At 39.5% G+C, this 27,736-nt stretch overlaps 1 protein-coding gene across 21 annotated transcripts in view; it reads right to left on the minus strand.

Moving 5' to 3' along the window:
- The window catches only part of LOC137414453 (growth factor receptor-bound protein 10-like), a 248,558-nt gene that overhangs the window by 40,536 nt on the left and 180,286 nt on the right, over positions 1–27,736 (minus strand). For all 21 annotated transcript variants that reach the window (XM_078781798.1, XM_078781804.1, XM_078781794.1 and 18 more), the window contains 4 exons: positions 17,530–17,651; positions 13,690–13,764; positions 13,358–13,495; positions 12,519–12,629 (listed from right to left, as the gene is read on the minus strand). In XM_078781798.1, the coding sequence (XP_078637924.1) occupies positions 12,519–12,629; positions 13,358–13,495; positions 13,690–13,764; positions 17,530–17,651 (446 nt within the window). The remainder of the gene's footprint in view (positions 1–12,518; positions 12,630–13,357; positions 13,496–13,689; positions 13,765–17,529; positions 17,652–27,736) is intronic.

Raw genomic sequence — 27,736 nt, forward strand, 5'->3', positions numbered from 1 at the left:
TTTTTTTTAAGTTACAGATTCTGATGAAATAGTGGTAGTTTATGTGTTCTCTGACCAAATTGATTAATAATTTAATTTTTTTATGATTATTATTTATTTATTTTCATTATTAATCATTTATTTATTTTCTTTCTCATTTGGCCAATATCTCAGGCACCTTTTGAGCTGGGAAGCTAATATTTGGACATGAGTGACCAAGTGATGTGGCTATCAAGGATATTTTTGATTTATTGATTAATCATTTCATCTATTAAGTATTTATTGATTAATCGATTAATTATTTATTGAGTAATCAATTAATTATTTAATTTTTTATAAATGACTTATTTAATTAAATTTCTAAAAGATACATCTTCGGATGAAGCACTACTGGTTTAGTTATGCGATTAGCCAATTGATTATGAAAATATTTTGTGATAATCTTTTATTGATTTTAATTATACAATTAATCAATCAACAAGTACACATACATTCAAAGTACACCGCCCCATGCCAAATAATTAAATATGCTGCAGCGCGGCATTGCCGGGGCGCCTCCGGCGCCCGGCAATACCGCAGTGCAGCTCATTGAGGCTGCATTGGGAGGGAGAGGTGTACACTAATTGATTGATTAATTGTATAATTAAAATCAATAAAAGATTATCACAAAATATTTTCATAATCAATTGGCTAATCGCATAACTAAACCAGTAGTGCTTCATCCGAAGATGTATCTTTTAGAAATTTAATTAAATAAGTCATTTATAAAAAATTAAATAATTAATTGATTACTCAATAAATAATTAATCGATTAATCAATAAATACTTAATAGATGAAATGATTAATCAATAAATCAAAAATATCCTTGATAGCCACATCACTTGGTCACTCATGTCCAAATATTAGCTTCCCAGCTCAAAAGGTGCCTGAGATATTGGCCAAATGAGAAAGAAAATAAATAAATGATTAATAATGAAAATAAATAAATAATAATCATAAAAAAATTAAATTATTAATCAATTTGGTCAGAGAACACATAAACTACCACTATTTCATCAGAATCTGTAACTTAAAAAAAAAAATTTTTTTTGTCATTAATCGAATAATTAAATAATTAATCGATTAATTGATTAATTAATAAATCAAAAATATCCTTTGCAGCCAAATCACCTGGTCATTGGCATGTCCAAATATCAGCTTCCTAACTCAAAAGGTGCCTGAGTTAATAATGGTCAGAAGATAAATGAAATTTAATTAATTAAATAAGTACTTAATTAAACGCTAATAATTAAATAACTCCTCAATTAATTGATTATTCAAAAAACAAAAAATACCGTATTTGACAAAGGACTTGCTCACTACTGTGCCGAAATTTCAGCTTCCTAGCTCAAAGGATGGCTGAGATATCGTCCGGACAACCAAGAAAGAAAGAAAACAAGAAATCAACCAGAGTGAAAACTGAGTACTCTCTTTCAGCGTGCGTCACTGCCGAGCCCCCTTCGGTGCCCAGCAATGACGATTTGCAATGCCTGGAGATGGCATAGGAAAGGTGCGGTGTACAACAAGTACACATACATTCAAAGTACACCGCCCCATGCCAAATAATTAAATATGCTGCAGCGCGGCATTGCCGGGGCGCCTCCGGCGCCCGGCAATACCGCAGTGCAGCTCATTGAGGCTGCATTGGGAGGGAGAGGTGTACACTAATTGATTGATTAATTGTATAATTAAAATCAATAAAAGATTATCACAAAATATTTTCATAATCAATTGGCTAATCGCATAACTAAACCACTAGTGCTTCATCCGAAGATGTATCTTTTAGAAATTTAATTAAATAAGTCATTTATAAAAAATTAAATAATTAATTGATTACTCAATAAATAATTAATCGATTAATCAATAAATAATTAATAGATGAAATGATTAATCAATAAATCAAAAATATCCTTGATAGCCACATCACTTGGTCACTTATGTCCAAATATTAGCTTCCCAGCTCAAAAGGTGCCTGAGATATTGGCCAAATGAGAAATAAAATAAATAAATGATTAATAATGAAAATAAATAAATAATAATCATAAAAAAATTAAATTGGTAATCAATTTGGTCAGAGAACACATAAACTACCACTATTTCATCAGAATCTGTAACTTTAAAAAAAAAAAATTTTTTGTCATTAATCGAATAATTAAATAATTAATCGATTAATTGATTAATTAATAAATCAAAAATATCCTTTGCAGCCAAATCACCTGGTCATTGGCATGTCCAAATATCAGCTTCCTAACTCAAAAGGTGCCTGAGTTAATAATGGTCAGAAGAGAAATGAAATTTAATTAATTAAATAAGTACTTAATTAAACGCTAATAATTAAATAACTCCTCAATTAATTGATTAATCAAAAAACAAAAAATACCGTTTTTGACAAAGGACTTGCTCACTATTGTGCCGAAATTTCAGCTTCCTAGCTCAAAGGATGGCTGAGATATCGTCCGGACAACCAAGGAAACAAGAAAACAAACAAGTACACATACATTCAAAGTACACCGCCCCATGCCAAATAATTAAATATGCTGCAGCGCGGCATTGCCGGGGCGCCTCCGGCGCCCGGCAATACCGCAGTGCAGCTCATTGAGGCTGCATTGGGAGGGAGAGGTGTACACTAATTGATTGATTAATTGTATAATTAAAATCAATAAAAGATTATCACAAAATATTTTCATAATCAATTGGCTAATCGCATAACTAAACCAGTAGTGCTTCATCCGAAGATGTATCTTTTAGAAATTTAATTAAATAAGTCATTTATAAAAAATTAAATAATTAATTGATTACTCAATAAATAATTAATCGATTAATCAATAAATACTTAATAGATGAAATGATTAATCAATAAATCAAAAATATCCTTGATAGCCACATCACTTGGTCACTCATGTCCAAATATTAGCTTCCCAGCTCAAAAGGTGCCTGAGATATTGGCCAAATGAGAAAGAAAATAAATAAATGATTAATAATGAAAATAAATAAATAATAATCATAAAAAAATTAAATTATTAATCAATTTGGTCAGAGAACACATAAACTACCACTATTTCATCAGAATCTGTAACTTAAAAAAAAAAAAATTTTTTGTCATTAATCGAATAATTAAATAATTAATCGATTAATTGATTAATTAATAAATCAAAAATATCCTTTGCAGCCAAATCACCTGGTCATTGGCATGTCCAAATATCAGCTTCCTAACTCAAAAGGTGCCTGAGTTAATAATGGTCAGAAGATAAATGAAATTTAATTAATTAAATAAGTACTTAATTAAACGCTAATAATTAAATAACTCCTCAATTAATTGATTATTCAAAAAACAAAAAATACCGTATTTGACAAAGGACTTGCTCACTACTGTGCCGAAATTTCAGCTTCCTAGCTCAAAGGATGGCTGAGATATCGTCCGGACAACCAAGAAAGAAAACAAACAAACAAGAAAACAAACAAGTACAAATACATTCAAAGTACACCGCCCCATGCCAAATAATTAAATATGCTGCAGGCCCGGCAATACCGCAGTGCAGCTCATTGAGGCTGCATTGGGAGGGAGAGGTGTACACTAATTGATTGATTAATTGTATAATTAAAATCAATAAAAGATTATCACAAAATATTTTCATAATCAATTGGCTAATCGCATAACTAAACCACTAGTGCTTCATCCAAAGATGTATCTTTTAGAAATTTAATTAAATAAGTCATTTATAAAAAATTAAATAATTAATTGATTACTCAATAAATAATTAATCGATTAATCAATAAATAATTAATAGATGAAATGATTAATCAATAAATCAAAAATATCCTTGATAGCCACATCACTTGGTCACTCATGTCCAAATATTAGCTTCCCAGCTCAAAAGGTGCCTGAGATATTGGCCAAATGAGAAAGAAAATAAATAAATGATTAATAATGAAAATAAATAAATAATAATCATAAAAAAATTAAATTATTAATCAATTTGGTCAGAGAACACATAAATTACCACTATTTCATCAGAATCTGTCACTTAAAAAAAAAAAATTTTTTTGTCATTAATCGAATAATTAAATAATTAATCGATTAATTGATTAATTAATAAATCAAAAATATCTTTTGCAGCCAAATCACCTGGTCATTGGCATGTCCAAATATCAGCTTCCTAACTCAAAAGGTGCCTGAGTTAATAATGGTCAGAAGATAAATGAAATTTAATTAATTAAATAAGTACTTAATTAAACGCTAATAATTAAATAACTCCTCAATTAATTGATTATTCAAAAAACAAAAAATACCGTATTTGACAAAGGACTTGCTCACTACTGTGCCGAAATTTCAGCTTCCTAGCTCAAAGGATGGCTGAGATATCGTCCGGACAACCAAGAAAGAAAACAAACAAACAAGAAAACAAGAAAACAAACAAGAAACCAGAGTGAAAACTGAGTACTCTCTTTCAGCGTGCGTCACTGCCGAGCCCCCTTTGGTGCCCGGCAATGACGATTTGCAATGCCTGGAGATGGCATAGGAAAGGAGCGGTGTACAACAAGTACACATACATTCAAAGTACACCGCCCCATGCCAAATAATTAAATATGCTGCAGCGCGGCATTGCCGGGGCGCCTCCGGCGCCCGGCAATACCGCAGTGCAGCTCATTGAGGCTGCATTGGGAGGGAGAGGTGTACACTAATTGATTGATTAATTGTATAATTAAAATCAATAAAAGATTATCACAAAATATTTTCATAATCAATTGGCTAATCGCATAACTAAACCAGTAGTGCTTCATCCGAAGATGTATCTTTTAGAAATTTAATTAAATAAGTCATTTATAAAAAATTAAATAATTAATTGATTACTCAATAAATAATTAATCGATTAATCAATAAATACTTAATAGATGAAATGATTAATCAATAAATCAAAAATATCCTTGATAGCCACATCACTTGGTCACTCATGTCCAAATATTAGCTTCCCAGCTCAAAAGGTGCCTGAGATATTGGCCAAATGAGAAAGAAAATAAATAAATGATTAATAATGAAAATAAATAAATAATAATCATAAAAAAATTAAATTATTAATCAATTTGGTCAGAGAACACATAAACTACCACTATTTCATCAGAATCTGTAACTTAAAAAAAAAAAAATTTTTTGTCATTAATCGAATAATTAAATAATTAATCGATTAATTGATTAATTAATAAATCAAAAAATATCCTTTGCAGCCAAATCACCTGGTCATTGGCATGTCCAAATATCAGCTTCCTAACTCAAAAGGTGCCTGAGTTAATAATGGTCAGAAGATAAATGAAATTTAATTAATTAAATAAGTACTTAATTAAACGCTAATAATTAAATAACTCCTCAATTAATTGATTATTCAAAAAACAAAAAATACCGTATTTGACAAAGGACTTGCTCACTACTGTGCCGAAATTTCAGCTTCCTAGCTCAAAGGATGGCTGAGATATCGTCCGGACAACCAAGAAAACAAACAAACAAGAAAGAAACCAGAGTGAAAACTGAGTACTCTCTTTCAGCGTGCGTCACTGCCGAGCCCCCTTTGGTGCCCGGCAATGACGATTTGCAATGCCTGGAGATGGCATAGGAAAGGAGCGGTGTACAACAAGAAATCAACCAGAGTGAAAACTGAGTACTCTCTTTCAGCGTGCGTCACTGCCGAGCCCCCTTCGGTGCCCAGCAATGACGATTTGCAATGCCTGGAGATGGCATAGGAAAGGTGCGGTGTACAACAAACAAGAAACCAGAGTGAAAACTGAGTACTCTCTTTCAGCGTGCGTCACTGCCGAGCCCCCTTTGGTGCCCGGCAATGACGATTTGCAATGCCTGGAGATGGCATAGGAAAGGAGCGGTGTACAACAAACAAGAAACCAGAGTGAAAACTGAGTACTCTCTTTCAGCGTGCGTCACTGCCAAGCCCCCTTCGGTGCCCGGCAATGACGATTTGCAATGCCTGGAGGTGGCATAGGAAAGGAGCGGTGTACAACAAGTACAAATACATTCAAAGTACACCGCCCCATGCCAAATAATTGAATATGCTGCAGCGCGGCATTGCCGGGACGCCTCCGGCGCCCGGCAATACCGCAGTGCAGCTCATTGAGGCTGCATTGGGAGTGAGAGGTGTACACTAATTGATTGATTAATTGTATAATTAAAATCAATAAAAGATTATCACAAAATATTTTCATAATCAATTGGCTAATCGCATAACTAAACCACTAGTGCTTCATCCGAAGATGTATCTTTTAGAAATTTAATTAAATAAGTCATTTATAAAAAATTAAATAATTAATTGATTACTCAATAAATAATTAATCGATTAATCAATAAATACTTAATAGATGAAATGATTAATCAATAAATCAAAAATATCCTTGATAGCCACATCACTTGGTCACTCATGTCCAAATATTAGCTTCCCAGCTCAAAAGGTGCCTGAGATATTGGCCAAATGAGAAAGAAAATAAATAAATGATTAATAATGAAAATAAATAAATAATAATCATAAAAAAATTAAATTATTAATCAATTTGGTCAGAGAACACATAAACTACCACTATTTCATCAGAATCTGTAACTTTAAAAAAAAAAAATTTTTTGTCATTAATCGAATAATTAAATAATTAATCGATTAATTGATTAATTAATAAATCAAAAATATCCTTTGCAGCCAAATCACCTGGTCATTGGTATGTCCAAATATCAGCTTCCTAACTCAAAAGGTGCCTGAGTTAATAATGGTCAGAAGAGAAATGAAATTTAATTAATTAAATAAGTACTTAATTAAACGCTAATAATTAAATAACTCCTCAATTAATTGATTATTCAAAAAACAAAAAATACCGTATTTGACAAAGGACTTGCTCACTACTGTGCCGAAATTTCAGCTTCCTAGCTCAAAGGATGGCTGAGATATCGTCCGGACAACCAAGAAAACAAACAAACAAGAAACCAGAGTGAAAACTGAGTACTCTCTTTCAGCGTGCGTCACTGCCGAGCCCCCTTCGGTGCCCAGCAATGACGATTTGCAATGCCTGGAGATGGCATAGGAAAGGAGCGGTGTACAACAAGAAACCAGAGTGAAAACTGAGTACTCTCTTTCAGCGTGCGTCACTGCCGAGCCCCCTTTGGTGCCCGGCAATGACGATTTGCAATGCCTGGAGATGGCATAGGAAATGAGCGGTGTACAATTAGTGTACACCTCTCCCTCCCAATGCAGCCTCAATGAGCTGCACTGCGGTATTGCCGGGCGCCGGAGGCGCCCCGGCAATGCCGCGCTGCAGCATATTTAATTATTTGGCATGGGGCGGTGTACTTTGAATGTATGTGTACTTGTTTTTATTATTTTTATTGTGCAGATGTTTGGAATGTGAGACGCATCATGACGTGGGTGTGACATTGTGCTTGTTGTTCCATCTCTCCCTCCTTATAAGGATTGATGATGAATTGGGTGATGGCAAATTTTGGTTAGAGGGATTGTGGTGACGAATTTGGTATAGCGGAAATATGGGGAAGATGTGACGGTAGCGACAGATTTGTAAATGTGTAGATTGTTGTACATATGGGGTAAGGGCAAGGGTAGTGTAGGTGACAGGGGGGGGTGACGTACGGTAGGGACGAGCTTTCTCACTTCGCTCTCCGTACGCACTTCGCCTTGCATTGCCTGTATTGATGTGTACCCTTGTGACCTTACCCCTCGCTCATCTGTCTTTTCCCCCTTTTGTCTCCCACATGAGGACCTGTGCGCCATTGGGCGCCGAGGGGAGCGTGCGTGAGTCCGCCATTGTGCGCCCGGAACTCCCAGAACCAGCTGTCTGCATCGATGCACCACATTATGGACCACATGTCTGTGGCTGAGCACCACTGATGGACCCCATGGGTTGGGGCATGGCCCCTCTGCTGGAACCGGCCAAGAAGGCCCGAAATCTTGCTGGCGGACCTTGGCCACAGGGCACCGATGCCCCACAGGTGAACCACACAAGTCGGCCCTGTGGGCCATAAATAAAGAAAATAAAAATGGACACGTTGGGTGCATTTCATTTTATGTTCAAATAGGCCGCCAGTAAGAAAAATGAAAGAAAATGACAACATCTGGAAGAAAGCAAATAGCCAGCAGAGGGAGCCGAAGAGCACGAGACCACCTGCAGGGTTAGGGGTTGTTGGTTTATTTTTATTGATGAACATTAATGACTGTGCACCGATTGGTGCTTGAGGGTGTGTTGGTGCGTTTTTGGGTGCTTTCATGGTGCATCGATGCAGAGCAGACTGTCTCTCCCCCCCAAAAGAACAATCACAGGTCCTGGGTTGCGTTTTGTAAATAAAAGTAGAGTCATTGTAAATAATGCGCCCCCACCGTAAATGTATAGCTTGAAGACCATTCCGCAATTCGGTTAGCTGTGGGCGTGAGTCTGTTAGGTAGGGTGCAATGGAGCAGCGGGACATATTTATTTATGTTTTAAAACTGTCGCACTCAGGGTCAGGTTAAAAGTAGAGGGAACTACACCTACGTGTCACACTAAGTTAAAGTTATAGGCCCGGGACGTGCCTAAGAGGAGGAGGGTGCAGTGTTGTGGATATGAGGATTGTGTTTTTTTGTTGTGTTTTTTATTATTATTGCTTTATTCTGGACCCTCCTTACTCCAGTTATGTATAAAGGTCAAAGGGCGTTCCCGTAGTTAATTCCATAAAGCATACATGTTAGCCAATCATAGATTTCCCCCTTGTTGATAGTTATGTCTTTATTATGTGTATTAGGGTAAGGCCTTGTCTTCCATTAAGATGACACTCCATTGCACCAAGTGAAATAAGATAGATTCCTTTCATTCCCCATTCCCACTCCCAAAACTTTCATTGCCAAGCCTCAATTGCCAATTACATGCCCTCCAAGCCTCCATTGCCAACTGCACTGGGCAGTTTGCCAGGTTTGCTACAGCTGTGGGTGCTGATTTCGCCCTAAAACTACCATTGAACATGTGCTCGGGGCGGGGAAGAAGGGCGTGCCCACCCATCGTCATCAAGGGCGGAGCCAGAGGGCCGTGCCGACCAAATCAGGGCCGAGGCGAGCTGACCGATGGGCATGTCCTGAAGGCCGGCGGCTTGATCGCCTGAGGCGCTATAAAAGCGCGCGCGCAAGAAGCGAAAGGGAGTGGTGGAGTTGTTGAGTTGAGTGGTTGGACCAGACGAGTCAGACGAGTCCTGGAGAAAGCACGTGACGTCCACGCAGCAGCAGCAGCAGCCACAGCAGCAACAGCGGCAGCTTCAACAGCAGCAACAGCGGCGGCTTCAGCAGCAGCCACAGCAGCTTCAGACACAGCAGCTTGTGGCCTTGACGGCAGTTTTGAGCGGGGCCGCGAAGGAACGGCGGCTGCCAAACGCGCCGATCGTGCTGCAGTATCCGTGGACCTTCCTCTCCCCCCAGCCATCCACCTCCTGCCAGTCCTATCATCATTCCCCGCGTGAGTCTGTGCTTGTTTGTTCTGTCCCTGGGTTAATTAAGACTGTAGGTAAGCTAGCGTTGCACTGTGTCTCTAATATCTTCTGTACATTATTTTATTATCTTTCCTTCTCCTTGGTTACTTTGAGCGTGTATATAATAGGAATAAATTTAGTAGTATTGCCAACCTTTTTGTCTTCTTCTTCTTCTTCACATCCGTGTCGCCTTTGTCTTTTCCCTATTGAATATCTGTGGCGCGATCCGGCCAACGTTCGGGAATCGGGTTAGTCGGGGTAACTGTTCGGCCGTGGTGCCATCCGCTCGGCAAATCAACATCCTTATCCGTGGTCCGTAACAATATATATATATATATATATATATATATATATATATATATATATATATATATATATATATATATATATATATACATATATATATATATATATATATATTTATATATATACATATATATATATATATATATATATATATATATATATATATATATATATATATATATATATATGTATGTATATATATATATATATATATATATATAAACTACATGACCAAAAGTATGTGGACACACGAACATCGAATATTCCAAATCATGGGCATTAATATCGAGTCGGTCCCCCCCCCCCCTCCCCGACTCCCCCCTCCACCCCCCACCCTTTGCTGCTATAACGGTCTCAACTCTTCTGGGAAGGCTTTCCACTTGATGTCGAAACATTTTTGTGGGGATTTGCTTCCATTCAGCCACAACAGCATTGGTGAGGTCGGGCGCTGATGTTGGGCGATTAGGCCTGACTTGCATTCGGCGTTCCAATTAATCCCCAAGGTGTTCGATGGGGTTGAGGTCAGGGCTTTGTGCAGGCCAGTCAAGTTCTTCCACACCGATCTCAACACCGATTTCTCTATGGACCTCGCTTTGTGCACGGGAAAATTGTCATGCTGAAACAGGAAAGGGCCTTCCCCCAAACTGTTGCCACAAAGTTGGAAGCACACAATCGTCTGGAATGTCATTGTATGTTATAGCGTTCACATTTCCCTTCACTGGAACTAACGGGCCTAGCCCGAACCATGAAAAACAGCGCCAGACCATTATTCCTCCTCCACCAAACTTTACAGTTGGCACTATGCATTTGGGCAGGTAGCGTTCTCCTGGCATCTGCCAAACCCAGATTTGTCCGTCGGACTGCCAGATGGTGAAGCATGATTCATCACTCCAGAGAACATGTTTCCACTGTTCCAGAGTCCAATGGCGGCATACTTTACACCACTCCAGCCGATGCTTGGCATTGTGCATGATGATCTTGGGTTTGTGTGCGGCTGCTGGGCCATGGAAACCCATTTCATGAAGCTCCTGATGAACAGTTGTTGTGCTGACATTGCTTCCAGAGGCAGTTTGGAACTTGGTAGTGAGTGTTGCAACCGAGGACAGACGATTTTTACGCGCTCCGCGCTTCAGCACTCGGCGTTCCCGTTCTGTGAGCTTGTGTGGCCGACAACTTTGCGGCTGAGCTGTTGTTGCTCCTAAACGTTTCCACTTCACAATAACAGCACTTACAGTTTACCGGGGCAGCTCTAGCAGGGCAGAGATTTGACGAACTGACTTGTTGGAAAGGTGGCATCCTATGATGGTGCCACGTTGAAAGTCACTGAGCTTTTCAGTGTGGCCCATTCTACTGCCAATGTTTGTCTCTGGAGATTGCATGGTTGTGTGCTTGATTATATATACCTGTCAGCAATGGGTGTGGCTGAAACAGCCGAATCCACGAATTAGAAGGGGTGTTTGCATACTTTTGGTCATGTGGTGTATATATATGTATGTATGTACATATATATATATATATATATATATATATACATATATACGTATATATATATATATACATATATATATATATATATATATATATATATATTTATATATATATATATATATATACATGTACATATATATACACCACATGACCGGGAAGAGATTCACATATTTCACGTTCCTGTCACATAGGTGTGGTGGCCCCATACTTTGCATATGAAAGTATGTTGTATGGCCTGTGTATAATGATGCTTCTATTTTTTGTCCTCTTTCTGCATTTCTCTAGTTATCTCGTTACCTCAAGGTGTGGCTGACTTCTGGCGTCATTCATGACCAGATTTTTCCAAACATCCCTTTCCTACACTGCTTTCCGAAGCTTTGGCAGAGACAGCTTGATTGCAGCCTTTATCCCACCCATCCAGCACATACAAGGTTTGCTTCTTCATCTTCTTCCCGCATCCATACCCAGCATAGTTGACCTCTCCTAACTTTGACACACACACACACACACATTTCATGCCCCAATTATTCCTCCCATATTGGCAGGTTAGCTGGGGAAAGTTTTTGACCGAAGTCTTTCAATAACCGGCTGGCCTCGTCTGATGTTCGACTGAAATAAACAATAATTTGGCATTTAATGCGGGTGTAGGTAATAAATTGGCCACTCTTTGCAAAACACATCGTGGGATCTTTAACGACCAATAACTAATGCAAGCAGTCGGGATGCCCAGTTTAATGTCCATCCAAGGGACGGCACACACATTGGTAGCACTGCCTACAAAACACCCAGGATGACAGTTTATAGCTGTAGCGAGCCATGGACTGAGGCTAAATAACTCAGAGGTGAGTGTGCATACCTCTAGGCTACTTTGCCAGCCCTATGCACGTGTACGAGCATAGGCACAGATGTGCGCGCACACACACACACACACACACACACACACACACACACACACACACACACACACACACACACACACACACACACACACACACACACACGTTAGCACCACAGGTGTTATACTGACTACATGAAACAAAGCAATGCAACAAATCAGACAGTAGAGGGCGGCAGTCAAACAAGTGGCCACAGGAATTCAAATGATACAAATTTCAATGTACTGCAGCACTGCAGCAGTCTCTATCTTGGCCAGCCCTGATAATTTTGACAGAGGTGAAACTTAATGGGCAGACCACTCGTCAATGGCGATTGTTTTACCTTGAGACAGATGCAGTATTCTGTGGGTGCGGAATACATCTTCCGTGCGGACGAAACCGTGTAGATATTGTCTTCGCTGAGATCAGCGAAGAACTGAAGATGTCGCGGCTCCTGGAAACAGGCATAACAGATAATAATAGTGCTGGTAATAGAATCGAAATGAGAAAATTGCTGCCAAACCCAAAGGAAAATAAATGCAGTTACTGCTAAGTGGCCCTGATTTGCCATGCCAAGGCAAACTATGTGGCTGGGGTCGGAGCCATGATGAATTTCCACCGTGAGCTTGTAAAGCAGCTGCTATCGATAACCGCTCATCCCAACATGGATGAACTCCCTCTACTCCCATGGTGATGAATTACCAGAAAAGATTGCTTTGCATTTTGAGTTCGTTCACAGCCTCGATGTTTTTATCACTTTATGCTGTTTCTAGTTTTAAAGATGTAAAATAATTATTTCTTGGAAAGCATATGTTTGCAACTCATGTACTTCTGCATATTCTTTTCATTCTGTGTGAAATATCTGCATGAGGTGGAAGCCATGATTAGTGGAAACGAGTTTAGCAATGTCGAGCTTCTACCAAAAGCAAGATTCTTGAATGTTATAAAATTATGATTAACCAAATGATTGTTTTTTTTCCAACATTGGATTGGCCAAAAAGCCAATGGCCACACATGTTTTACAGGTTAGGCATTTTCATCCAAAAGTTACGTTTTGTTCTCCGAGCAAACCATGAGGGCATTTTCAACCAAAACAATGTTTTCCACGTTAAAACACAAGAGCGGTGTTTTTACACCCTCTACAAAAGCCAAATAAAATGGCCAAACTTTGGCCAGCATTACTTTGGAGGAGCCCTTGACCGAGCAGTAGAGACCAGACCGTCGGAGCAGGAAGAAACTTCGTTTCCATGTCTTCTTGCCAGGTTCACGCACGTGCAGGAAGCCCTGTACCTCAGGGCAGGCACTAGGCATGAAGAAACTCTGGCATCGAGGGAGCAAAAGTTATTGGCATTAAAGATCTTTCAAATATTTATATTTGGATGACGAATATGTACATACTTGGATGACTCAAAAAAAAAATTAACCCGTGATGCTGCTCTCGGTGCTACCTCAAATGAACCTCAATACTGGATTCATAACTGCAGACAAATAAAGTGCAAACATCACAATCTTACCTGCAGAAGCTGAGAGTGGGAGACACAGCCATTTGCATCTGAGCCGACAGAAACCATTCCATCAAAAAAATGGTGCTACGAGGAAGAGGGAAAGAGCAGGTAAGGAGAAAAGATGCAAATTTGACACCTCTGAGGCACTAAGACAGTGTTAATATAGCTCTGAGGGCAGAAACAGATTTGTTCAACCAATTACTAGACCATAAGTTCTTTTTAAGTTATGACAAAATATCTGTCCCAACTTTCAAATACTCTTTTTCCTCCACCTCCATTGAAGCTGTGTGGATGTTATCTTCACTTAGATTGGCGAAGAACTGAAGATGTTGCGGCTCTGAGTTGAAGGCGTAGTTTAGATGGGTTGAGGTGCAAAGGATGTCACAGTTAGAATGGTTCTAAACACAATATGGACGACCACTTTTGGAGAGTGGTGGTGGATTGTTTTCTTGGAGGTTTGTACCTAGTCCTAGTCTGTGGACTTCTCCAAGTTAATACCGACTAGCCAGAATGCAATGTAATCTGCCAATAAGTCATAACTTCACATTTATTCATACATCCGCACTGGTCTCCAAGGCAGGGAGGCACCTTTGAACCTTCTGCAGAGTGAAGTCGTTCCTTGGCCACACTCAGCTCAGAACAGTGGACAGAATTTTAGTCCACGATGCCATGGCATATGGATGTCCACTGTGGGCCGGTGCTGCCAAATCGCATCTTGCACCCCTAAAAGCGGTGTAGTCCAGGGCCTTGAGGCTAATTGGAGTTGCTCAACAGGAAGACTCGATGCAAGGCTTGCTCCTCTCCCATCTTAGATAGGTCTGCGGTGAAGGAACTTTTATTTTATTTTAATCGCCCAATTTCTAGTCTGAAGCCGTGTGTTCTCTCAACTATTAGTACGTCATGAAACCGACTACCCCACACTCACTCAGCTCGAAAACAAAAACTTTGCTACCCATCTCAAGTTCAGGCTAACTGCTCACCTCTACCTCTTCTCTGAACTGTGAAACCAAATCCCAGAGTTTGCCAATCATGTTCTTCTATGTTCATGTCAATAATGTGTACACACCCCACCATTAACCTTATGTCTTTTATATTTGAATGAATAACCAAACAAACAAGAAATATGTTGTGCATACCGTGATACTTACAAAATCCAAATAAACAATAGTTGCCATGGAAACAGAAATTTGGGAAATTTGGAAAATTTGACCTAGAAAGTGTTTTAAATGATGGAATGTTGTGCAGAACAAATTTGGTTGTTACATTTTCGAAATGCCACCTAATTTTGCATGTATTGGATGGCATGAACCCTGACCTTTGATCAATTTTGATCAGATATTATACACATATAGTATACTACACAAACGTACAGATATAAGCTGTGTACGTTTCAATTTGATATATTGAAAAATTATTGAGTTATGACAACAATAAAATCACAAAAACTCCCATTCGATTACAATTAAATGGGGTAAAATTGTCATGGAAACTGTTAACATGTCAAAATGGCTAAATTGATTCAGATTTTTGGGGAACCATGTCTATGACCCAATATGCAAATCTTATTCAAATTTCAAGTTAATAGGATGGAAAATTGATGTTTTTATGTGACCATAACCTTTGACAATTTGCACTTTCGACCTCAAAAACAATATGCTTCCAGGTTTTGATTGGTGAACCAATCCAGTCACTCAATATGTAAATTCTGTTCAACCTAGTGGAGTACCCAGCCCTTGGGGTGGGTGGAGATTGCGCATTACAGATTACTTTCTTGAAAAGGTATTGTCTGTGTATTGCAAGAAGACTATGATGTTTGTGTGGTGTGCGTCCAAAGGGGTATAACGGGTCTAGAGGGTTGAAGGGACTACAGGTCTAAGGTCTAAGGGGAGCAAAGGTCCAAATGGTCTAAGAGGGTCAAAAGGAGTCGATATGTCTGAAGGGTATTTTCCAATCGTAGTTAGGGTCTAAAAAGATTTAAGGGGTCAAGAGAGGTGTGTTCAAGTATATAATAACTCAAATATAAAATTCATTTGAAATAAGAGGTTTTAAAGGCCATAGAAAAAAAAAATTATTCGGAGGTTTACCACAGTTGAAGCACCTTCTTTTACACCACCTTATTTAACACATTACATTACTTATTCATGCCTGCTATTTGTGTCCTTTATGACGTTCTTAAAAACAGTGAGTTTCCTGTTTGGAATGATTCTCAATTTTCTTTAACTGCCAGACAGACTGAAGCATTTGCTTTACCACGAGTGCGCATGCGCGCTCGGAATGAGATTCTGCACAATTTGCCAAATTCAGAAGCAAACTACTGTGCTTAACTGGAGGTTTGTGTTCCGATGCATGTTCTGATTCATGTTCAGATTCATGTTCAGATTCATGTTCAGATTCATGTTCTGATTCATGTTCTGATTCATGTTCTGATTTATGTTCTGATTTATGTTCTGATTTATGTTCTGATTTATGTTCTGATTTATGTTCTGATGCATGTTCTGATGCATGTTCTGATGCATGTTCTGATTCATGTTCTGATTTATGTTCTGATTTATGTTCTGATTTATGTTCTGATTTATGTTCTGATTTATGTTCTGATGCATGTTCTGATTCATGTTCTGATTCATGTTCTGATTCATGTTCTGATTCATGTTCTGATTCATGTTCTGATTCATGTTCTGATTCATGTTCTGATTCATGTTCTGATTCATGTTCTGATTCATGTTCTGATTCATGTTCTGATTCATGTTCTGATTCATGTTCTGATTCATATTCTACAATATTCAAAAAACAAAATTCAATTGAAATGAAGTAGTTCCTTGATGATAAAAATAGACTGATTGGCAGACAGACAGAGGAACGAATTGCTTAACCTCGCTTTACGCTATGTGCACGGGGGAATTCCAAACAGAAAAAGAAGGCACGGAAATAAACAGCTTGGAGAAGTAGGTTGTTGTTGTTGTTGTTGTTGTTGTTGTTGTTGTTGTATAGCAATGGACAGTTCTCTTGAACAAGCCTGTGGCATGGAGACAGCCAAACAATCTCCCAGGATCGACCCAGAGATCTCCCCCATCCAGGATGGTGTACCCCACCTTCACGAAGTCAGGGCCACGACAGAGTTAGAGAGATAGAGAGGGAGAGAGAGAGGGAAAAGAGGGAAATGGCTGGTCCATGGGGACCGATCGGTACTCTGACCGTGACCGTGCTGCCCTGACGAATCCGGGCAGCAGGGTAGAACAGGGAAGATTTGGCACCTGACTTGCGTTGGGAGGTACAACCACAGTGAATAGGGGAGAAGTAAGTAAAATACCATGGTGACTAGTTACCTTTATGAAATAAAATATCCCTTATGAGCAGACACAAGAGATCCAGAAGACACCAATGAAAAAGACACCAATCCAGAAGACACCAATACCAATGAAAATTACAAAATGACCAAATAAGAGATTCGCCTGAAAATCATTGGACTTCAAGGTTACGCCATGTTAGAAACATCTTTACTTAATCACCCAGTCAAAAGCCATGATAGGGTTATTTACTCTAAAAAAGGTACTCGATTCAAACAAATCACTTATTTCAAGGCATCATATTATTTGCAGCATCATGTATTGGTATATTTTAAGGTCAGCATACCCTGGTTTTACATGGTCTTGCAGTGTGCACCATTAATAGGCAAATGCATTAATTTCAGGATAGAGTTACCATTGCGTTGGTCTAAATAATCAAAATACATTTCAACATGAAATTACACCCCCAAAAAGTCAACGCAAATTTAAAGGGCCAAGCGAAAACTCTAAATACAGCCTGCCTGGGGAACGGACACGGGGGCAGCAGAAAGAATCGGGCAGTCACCTCTGGGTGTTGGAAGACCTCGTGCTTGCCATAGTGCTTGCGAAAGACCAGGCGGCCCTCACCATCTGCACCCCAGGCAGATTGGAGCTGTGCCACGCACTCGTGGTCCTCCAGAGTTCGCTCTAGTACCGAACAGGGAATGCAGAAAGTTAGAGGGGCAGCAGAAGGAGAGCCAGGATGATGAGCTGCTGTTAATCCGGTGGAGGGGTCTGATGTCATTATTCATTTGTAGATGTTCCAACTTTACTTTCTGACTGCAGCGCATGGGAATCACATGTAAATCCAAAAACGACCAGCTGCATGAATGCAAGAGAAGCACAAAACGCACAAGGAGTGCTATTCGTAGCAAATCACCATTGGACAAACTGACAACATTTTGCTGCTTACCAGCATGATCGTTTGTTTACCACAAACTGTTGGCACAAATACTGTACTATTACTTCATTATAGCTTATGAATCACAAAATCCAATGTAAAGCATTCATATGTATTTATAAGCAAGTTATTACAAAAAATAGTCTGGTTCCGCAGCTAGACTATCGACCATCTGGAACAGCATTTGTCTGTCTGTCCGGTGAATGTATGTCCCTCCCACTGGCATTTTGTGGGTTTATTCCCTTTTTTGTAGACCAAGTCGAAGCTCGTGTAAGAGCTAACACATACGTAGAACATATAATAAAGGGAGCAGAAGACAAAAGGTGGAGAGAGAGGCAAACAACACCAGTAGAGAACAGGGACATCGGGAGATCTGTGCAAGTGAGAGGGCTGGGGATGGGTACACAGGATAAAGAAGATGGACACTACGAGGACATTCAGGAAAGAAAACAGAATTTGAAGAAGTTGGATTTTGGATGGATTAACAGGGGTAGAAAAGGTCAAGGTTTTGGATGGGGAAAGATAAGAGATGGTGGTGATAAAGAGATGAAAGATAAGACAGCTGTTTTGAAGACCTGGAGGGAGGAGTGGGATTGAAGAGAGTGTGGGAGTTTGTTCCAGAGGCGTGAGAAAAGAGGACTGAAAGAGTGAAGGTGAGCAGAGAGTCTTGATTTTGGCAGTTTCATCAGAAGAGGGTTGATGGCAGATCTTGTGCGTCCTGCAGGAATATTTGGGGGACAGAGCAGGGGGTGCAAGGCTGGAGAGGAGTCGGTAGAAGACAGGAGGACTGCTAACCTGCCTGCGGTGAGTGAGTGAAAGGCGCTCAGATTCAGCTTCATCACAGGTGATACCAATGATTATAAAAGCCTTGGTTTGTACAGCGTGAAGCCGAGCTTGGTGTGAGGCAGGTGCACCAGCCCAGAAGGGAGAGTAGTACTCCATCAAACTGCGGATGAAGGCTTTGTGAGGAGCTCAGAAGTGCCAAGGAAGGACTTCACACGACGGAGGATGCCCAGTGGGCAACTGCCTTTGGAAGCCAGCTTGGAAACGTTGTTTTCCCAGGAAAGATCATGGCAGATAGTGAGACCCAAAAGCTTGAGTGACAGAACTTCTTTGAGAGGATTGTTGAGAAAGTAGATGGGAGGGTTTTCCAGATGGTATTTTTGGAGAGATATAGTGAGAGTGTGAGTTTTGTCAGGATTGAAAGACATGTCCCACGTGTTTGACCAGTTTGTGATTTTATCCAGGTCTGCAGAAAGTGAAGAGGCTGCTGCCTGCCGATCTGAGGGTTGAGACACGGAGCGGTAGAGAGTGGAGTCATCAGTAAAAAGATAGAGAGGACTTTCTAGAGAGTCGGAGAGATCAAGACCACAAAAGCACAGGGCCCAGAACACTGCCTTGAAATTAAATTCTCCAGCCTGGACTGGAAGGGGAGATGAGAGAATTCCATTCAGGGCCAAATGTTGACTATGATAGGAGAGGAGGTCCGTGAGCCATGCGTGGAGATTTCCAAGGATACCATAAGAGCAGAGTTTAGAGAACAGGGCGTGGTGCCAGACCGTATTGAAGGCATGAAATATGTCAAGAGAGACTGCTCTAATTGATTGTTTGGTGTTGAGGACCTCCATCCATTGTTGAGACTGCAGAAGCAGCATGTCCAGAGTAGAGTGGCCTGATCTTAATCCTTTAAAATTCGTTTTCTCTGCAACTGCTGATCCGATTGACATGGAATTTTCACCCAAGAAGCACCTCCTCCTGTATAATTTTTTTAATGATAATTATGACGTCATAAGTAACGTCGTATGGGCGCCATCTTGGAAAAACCAAAAAACTTTGCACCTCTATCTTTGAAACCGCTCCATGCAAGAAATTGAAAGGTGGCTCATTGTAAAGTACTCCCCATGGAGAATAACATATGCTAATGATAATGTCATAGGTGCCTTCAGTATGACGTCATAAATCGACATGTACAACACTTGATCCAATCATTATGAAATTTATTCAGTGTGATGTAGGGCTAGATTTGTAAAGAAAAAAATTGATGTCATCGGTCATGTAGTTCGGCAGCCATATTTCTATGGAGTAGCCCATAGGGCAATGCCGTCTGGAACAGTGTTTGTCTGTCCATCTGCTATATATATGTATGTCTCTCACAAACGTCCACTAATCAGATTTGAGGATCTGGTCACATGCCAGGGGTACAGCAGATCCTCCACTCAGCATGTTGTTTTTTTCTCAGTCAACTCAGTTGTTAGACTATCGGTCTTGTTTTTTCAACTACCCCATGTGAATAAAATTTTTGTCATACAGCGATCTCAGGCCTCATGTAGAAGCTTGTACAAAAATCACATTGCAAAAATCAAAGACCGGTAGGAGACATCGCTGCACTTTTTACATGAATTGCAAGGTCATTAGAAGACAGTGGGCAAATCAACATCACTGTACAAAGGCAAATGCTGAATGCTTACACCGAGTTTGGTCGAAATATGGAGGACAAGTGAAATTTGTGAACAACCAAACAGATCATTCGTGCTTCATAGTTTGGATCAAGTTTCCATTTTTGGGGTTATTTTAACGATCCTCTCTCTTGAAGCTTTCAAAAGGTCTTCCTCTAAAAGCAAGTCTCTATATTGTAAGGTAAAAGTTGTTTCTCTCAAAGTAATCTTTTTTCCTTTAGTTGCTGTCCTTAATTGCTAAAGCAAAAAACTCAGCTTCATGATTCAACCAGAAACAATTGGTCACCCACTAATATTACTTGTGTGTGTGTGTGTGTGTGTGTGTTTCTGATATGTTTCCGACCCCTGGGCTACTTCCCCCGAAATTTGTTAGACTGCATTATTTTTAGCCGCGTCGCAGACGCTGCTAATAGAGTGCCCTCTGCTGTTGTTGTTGTTCTTCTTGTTCTTCTTCTTCTTGTTCTTCTTGTTCTTGCAGAGAAGACAAAACCTCAAAGCTCCACCCATTCTGGGAACCATAGCTCCACCCATTTTGGGAGAGGCTTCATATAAACAAATATCCACCATTTTATTAACTCGCATAGCTTTGAGGCCTGTTTTGTAGGCCCGTGGTGTCTTCCTCTCTCACACAGTTTTATTTCAAATCAAATTCGATATATCATTTCATTTTTCACAGTCGCTAACGTAGTTTTAGACTCGGTTGAAAAAAAACGGGAAGAAAATCCGATGAAAGTTGCCCTTTATAGAACGAAATGAATTCTCAAAGGCCTGTAACTTCAAGTCCATTGAGTTATATTTTTTTACAATCACGGCATGGTCAGTCATACACCGCCCGAAATAACAGACGGGAAAATGCCGAGATATATTAAAAATTCGTCCATTTGATGACAATCGTCACGATGAAATATTTAATTTATACGCCGTCACAATAATGTGGAGAGAGGAGCATAGCTTCGTTCACGTGTAGCTACACACGAGAAATTGCCGAGATATATTTTTTTACAATCACGGCATGGTCAGTCATACACCGCCTGAAATAACAGACGGGAAAATGCCGAGATATCTATCTATAATTCCAGTAATCTCTGTATGTCTGTATGTTTGTCGTTTGTCTGTGACCGCTGTTTCTCGACAACCACGGGTCCGATATACTTTAAACTTGCCAGGTATATTGCTGGGGACCCGAGGATGTGCCTTTTCAAGGTTTCATATTAATCGGACAAGTAGTTACTGAGCTATGGCGATTTCTTTACCAAACTCCGCAAGCCGTTCGCTTTGGACCAAACCATTTCATGTAAATAGAGGGGGGGGATTGTCACCGTACTCGCAAGCCGTTCGGTTTGGCTTTGCGAATGGACCAAACCATTTCATGTAAATAGAGGGGGGGGATTGTCACCGTACTCGCAAGCCGTTCGCTTTGGACCATTCGCATGGACCAAACCATTTGCGAATGGACCAAACCATTTCATGTAAATAGAGGGGGGGGATATAATTTTAGATATATATATAGTACGGGCACGCCCTAGTATTAAAAATTCGTCCATTTGATGACAATCGTCACGATGAAATATTTAATTTATACGTCGTCACAATAATGTGGAGAGAGGAGCATAGCTTCGTTCATGTGTCGCCACACACGGGAAATTGCCGAGATATATATTTTTTTAAATCGCGGCATGGTCAGTCATACACCGCCTGAAATAACAGACGGGAAAATGCCGAGATATATTAAAAATTCGTCGCCACACACGGGAAATTGCCGAGATATATTTTCACTTTGCACAAAAAATAACATCAAGTAATCGAATCAATAGGAATGTCCTGTGCCTATAACATCGACGTTATAGGCACAGCTGCATCTAGGCATTGTGTAACATCGACGCGGCTTTTGTTTTAATTAAAACTTTTTGAACTTGTTCACACATGGGAAGGTCAATGCCACAATTGAAAACTTTCAATTTTTCATCAAATTGATGTGAGAACAAGAAATAACTGCATCTTCAATGACCTTTCATCGTCTTCCAGCTGAACACACATGCACAGTCCAAGCAACATCCCCATCCCGGCCATCGGATGACGAGTAAGTTCACATAAAACACTAAAGTCTCAATAGCCCGATATTGATTTTGTAATCCAACTTGTTAACCATATGACTGACTTTGTTCAGCCTCTATCCATGTCAGTATAAGATGCGTGACATGCAGGTAGCAATAGCTACCGCTGGCGCAATACATTCAATGTCACAACGAAATGACAAACCGAAAATTCTTGATTTTCATCATGAAGAGCAAAATGACCTCTCCTTACAAATTACTGATTTTGATTGGTATTCCAAGTGTTCAGTAATCATGTTAACGAGCCTAAAAATATTACAAATTTGATCATTATCATCATCATCATCTGTCCCTTTATTGCACTGATCGTGGTTGCACCAATGAGGTTACAGCCACTATGTTTATTCGTATTAGCCAATCCTCTTTGTGTGTCAAATGGCCAAACCATTGCAGCTTCCTTTTGACAATAATAAACAAATATTATTTTCATTGCCCGCATTTCCTTTGTGATTTAAACTTATGTCAATTAATTTGTGTAGTGGCATAAATGCGGTCTTCACAGTAGGTTTCCAAAAACGTCACCTCAAAAGTTTGCATCCTTATTTTAGTTTCTGCCATTGATGTCCAAGATTGACATCCATATGGTGTGCTACAGGCTAGGTATGGCTGATAAGATAACTACAGCTTAGAACTGCCCCATTATTGTTTTGAGTATATATATATATATATATATATAGAAGCGTACGCTGGATCAGCAGTCGCTGCGTCCTTGGACGACTCCTCAGCAGCATCCCAACACATACTCTTGATGTTGGAGCAATCAATTGTTTTTTGACCGGCCCCCACAATCGAAGATCGATGTCATCTGCAAATTAAAGGTTGTAGATCTTCACTCCGCCAATGGAAGCAGTTTCTTTAAAAAAATTCTCAGCTACCTCTCATAACTTGTCATAAGTATGGTTTGAAGAGACTTGGTGAGATCTTATCATATGCCAACTGCGGTTTGAAAGCAGTTGCTACGTTTGTTCCCTGCGAGCACCTACTCGTGTTGATGGAGAGAGACCATTTAGTTTTAGGTGTTTCGGAGCTTACATGATAATTTCTCAAAATTTCCCATAATACACAACAGTCAGCGTTTACTTTCTAATCTACAAAGTTGTGAAGTTCGATGAAGTTCGATGTATTTTTCACACAATACTCACAGGTTGAAGATTTCTCCCGCAATGGAGTTACTTGCTCCGAATCAAGCTCTCTCATCTGATAAAAGTGGTTCGGTTACTGACAAACTAAATAAGTATTTGTAATTAGACCAATTAATTGATTTTCATTACATTTCTATAAGGAATGGTTAAATATCGAGTGGAAAAGGTTACTTTACTTAACTTCTTTGGCACATTCTATTTGCTAACGAATGAGGGATCAGGTCACATGAGTGAGTAACACTGTCAGATTACTAGGTAGTAGAAAAGCATTATTTGCCTCAAGTTCCTGTGCAGCACAGTTTGTCACATTTGAGTTGTCTAGCCTGGGTTTGAATCTCATCCTAGCCAGCAACTGTCACCCCGGTGTTTAGCAGGCAGGACGAGGCATTGATGTGTGCACCATCCATTGGAACGATGTTATGCCAGAGGACTCATCTGCCACTACTGGTTTGTGGACGTTAGCTTATGTCATCTATGTCATCTTAGCTCTTTCACGAGCCTCGATTCAGTATACAAAAAAAAAAAAAACTATCCCTTGGTGTCCTCCACGAAGAGTAGATATCACTGCTACCCTGAAAAACATATATAAATGTCCCATTAAGCAGCAAATGTAACTTCAGCGACTTTCCCAATTAATTATGTGGGGGTGTTATTCTGGGTCTACAACTATTTGTGATGCAAGACAGGTTGGTCACACTATTCACTATTGGATGTTTGTCCCTTCAATTGATTTGGTTCTTGATTACATTTTATATTTTACTGAAAGTATTACAAAGTGAACAAGCATATAATTCAAACGAAATAAAATAATTATTGTCAAGGTCGTATAAATTTTTTTTAGAGCCATTGATGCAGTCTTATACACCACCTTATATAACATGTCAAGTACTGCAAAACTGGAAACTTTTGGAAGCAATAAGAATGTGATTTGTGTTCTACGGTGAGCAAGTACATAATTAAATTGAAACAAAATCAAGATTGCAAAGGTCGTACAAATAAATTAATTCCAGAAGTTTACCGCCATTGATGCAGTGGCTATTACACCACCTTATCTAAAATGTTAAATTAGTTATTCATGTCTGTTGTTTGTGTCCTTTGTGACGTCCTTAAAAACAGTAAGTTTCCTGTTTGGAATGATTTTCAATTTTGTTTAACTCTCAGACAGGTAGACAGAGGTAAAAATCATCTCACTTCTTTCTACGCATGTGCGATTGGGACGGGTTTACAGATAACGTACTGTTGGGCCCCGACATTCGTGGGGAATAGTTTCCTGGAAAATGCCGTGAATTTTGAAACTGTGAATATGGGGGCATTGTTTCAATGGGAAAAGGGGGGGTGGGTTCCCGGCAGTTTATGATTTATAAGGGAAAATTACAAATTCCTGTGAAAAACAGCAAATACGCTCGCGAAAAGAATGCCGAATCACGTGGTGTTGGATGGTTTATGCGCACGTACTTTATGCGCTGCTTTATGTGTGTGGTGTGTGGTTTATAGTATGTTTGATGTGTGGAAGATGCTTTTAGAACTGTAGTATACACAGATGGTGGGAAGTGGTTTATGCGTGGCTGGAAGTGGTTTTAAGCATGATGCTTGGAAGATGCTTTAGGAACAATTATGCGCACAGCTGTTGGAAAATTGTTTATGCGTGGATGGAAGTGGTTTTATGTGCGGCACGTGGAAGATACTTTAAAAAGTGTCATGTGCAAGGCTGGTGGGAGATGTTTATATTTGTGCCCGTGAAAAAAATGCGAATATGCAAAGTACAAGTCCGCGAATGTAGAAGCAGGCCACATTTTATCAACTGCAAATACGCAAGGTCTGCAAATGTTGGGACCACAAATGTCGAGGTCCGACAGTACTGTTTCTGCTCTGTTTATGTTCTGATTCGTGTTGAAAAAATATAACATTCAATTTAAATAAAGTTGTTCTTCGATCATAAACTGACATTTGTGGATGGACGGACAGACAGAAAGAAGGAAATAAACAACTACTCAACCCTGCTTTTCTCTACGCATTCACGGGGTAATAATTCTGCATGGCCCACACGGTCCACCATCAACCCCCTTCTGGTTAAACTCCCAAAATCCAGAATCACTGCTCAACTGAACTTATTCATTCATCTTTTTACCCCCACACGTGGAACCAACTTCCTCAATCTCTTCAATAACACTCCTTCCAGGTCTTCAAGACAGCTGTTTTTCTACCGCAGTAACTCCCCCACACCCACATTCTTCCAAGTTTCCAGGTATTCCTTCCTGAGAGTTTGCTCCTCTGTATCCATCCTTGTTCACCCCGTGTGTCTCCCCTCATTCTTCCCCACATCCCAAATTTGTCCAAATCTTCCTTTATTTTTTCCCTCAACCCTGCTGTTGGTGTTTCCTCCATCTACTTTACTGTTTCCTTTGTCCTGTTACTTCCTGATCCGTTATATGTTGTAGTTCCTCCACGAGCCTTGACTTTCTAGAAAACGATCTCCTTATATAACCATAGAACAAACCATTGCAGAGTTACCTTGTGCAATTCCCCACCATTCATAATAAAAATACACTTTATGGGCAAGTTCTTGTGAGGAAATAAAGTTTCCGTTGCATTATACATACACTGGCATGATCCTTGTTTTCACTAATGTTCCACAATCTTGAATTCGGGTCAAATTAACGACACAATGCTACGCACATTCTCACTGCAAAACATTCATCTTATTCATCCATTTTAAATCATGTTCTCCCATGAGTCACACAAAATCGAGGAGAAAAGGTCAAAACATTTATACAAGAGAAAAAAGGGGTGGGGAGAATCAACTACATTTCACTCCAGTGAAACTTTCAAAGTCCAAGATCTGAATCACAACCTTGGAGAGCAAATTTTTTATTACTGGGAAAGCACAAATCAGTTCAAAGGCACGAGCATAACATGACATGCTGATGGACAGGAAACTAATAAACCAGGGGCGGATCCAGGATTTTTTCAAAAGGGTCAGAAATCAAGGGAATGGGTATATACATACCAGCTCCTCCATGAGCCTTGACATTGTATGTAAAAAAGAAATACTCACCCAGATCGCTACAAACGAGAATGGTTGGAATTTTAGATGCTCTCAGGTGCACTCTGAGCATCGACTGCCTAAGTTGTTGTTTCTTTTTTAATCGAGTCATTCAAGTGTTCACAATTACATAAAATGAATGAGTGAATTTCAAAAGTTGTTTAACTCACTCCAGACCAAAGATGTTTATCGGATTAATTAAGCTGTAGGCTGTAGCATCTGAATTCATTCAGGAAGGATGGATTGTTCATGAATATTCATGATTAGTAGAACTTGTGCAACAATCGGAAACAGTTCCCCTTCATACTGTGTTCGTGAATATATGGCGAGCGGTTCCAGAACCCGCTCCGAGCCTCCGACCAAGCCCAATATTTGACCTCTTCTTTGGCGCCATGACGGCAAATGTCGGGGCAGTGAAAGGGGCCGGAAGTGTTTCTTTGATCTTTTTTTTTTTGACCGGCAAAGAGTATGACGATCAGTTTTCAAGTCATTCTGTCAGGCAGTCCATGTGTACGTAAGTCAAACAAACACACAAACGCAAAACAAACCCCAAAACAGACAGCTGAGAATGTACAGTATTTGTTTTTTCAGGGATTTTGTCATGGTTTTTTCAAAATGGGGGGCAGACCCACAGGACACCCCCAGCCCAACCCCCCCCCCCCCCCCCCCCCCCCACACACAGGCTATACACACAAGGAAACACATGACTCAACTACAAACAAACACAGCCGCTGATCTTGGGGAAAGTGAAGCAATTTCCCGAGGCACTCTGGGTACCTGCACCGCCATTTTACAAGGTCAATTTTTCTCTCTCCGCAGTCAGCTAGGCAATTAAGGACAAATCTTCCCCTCTTCCCATTGGATGCCAATCCATGGGGATGGTCCTTGATATATATATATATATATATATATATATATATATATATATATATATATATATATATATATATATATACACATATATATATATACACATATATATATATATATATATACACATATATATATATACACATATATATATATATACATATATATATATATATATATATATATATATATATATATATATATATA

This window comes from Myxine glutinosa, chromosome 7 (genome assembly GCF_964187855.1).
Source record: "Myxine glutinosa chromosome 7, kmMyxGlut1.1, whole genome shotgun sequence".
In the NCBI taxonomy this organism is placed as follows: Eukaryota; Metazoa; Chordata; class Myxini; order Myxiniformes; family Myxinidae; genus Myxine; species Myxine glutinosa.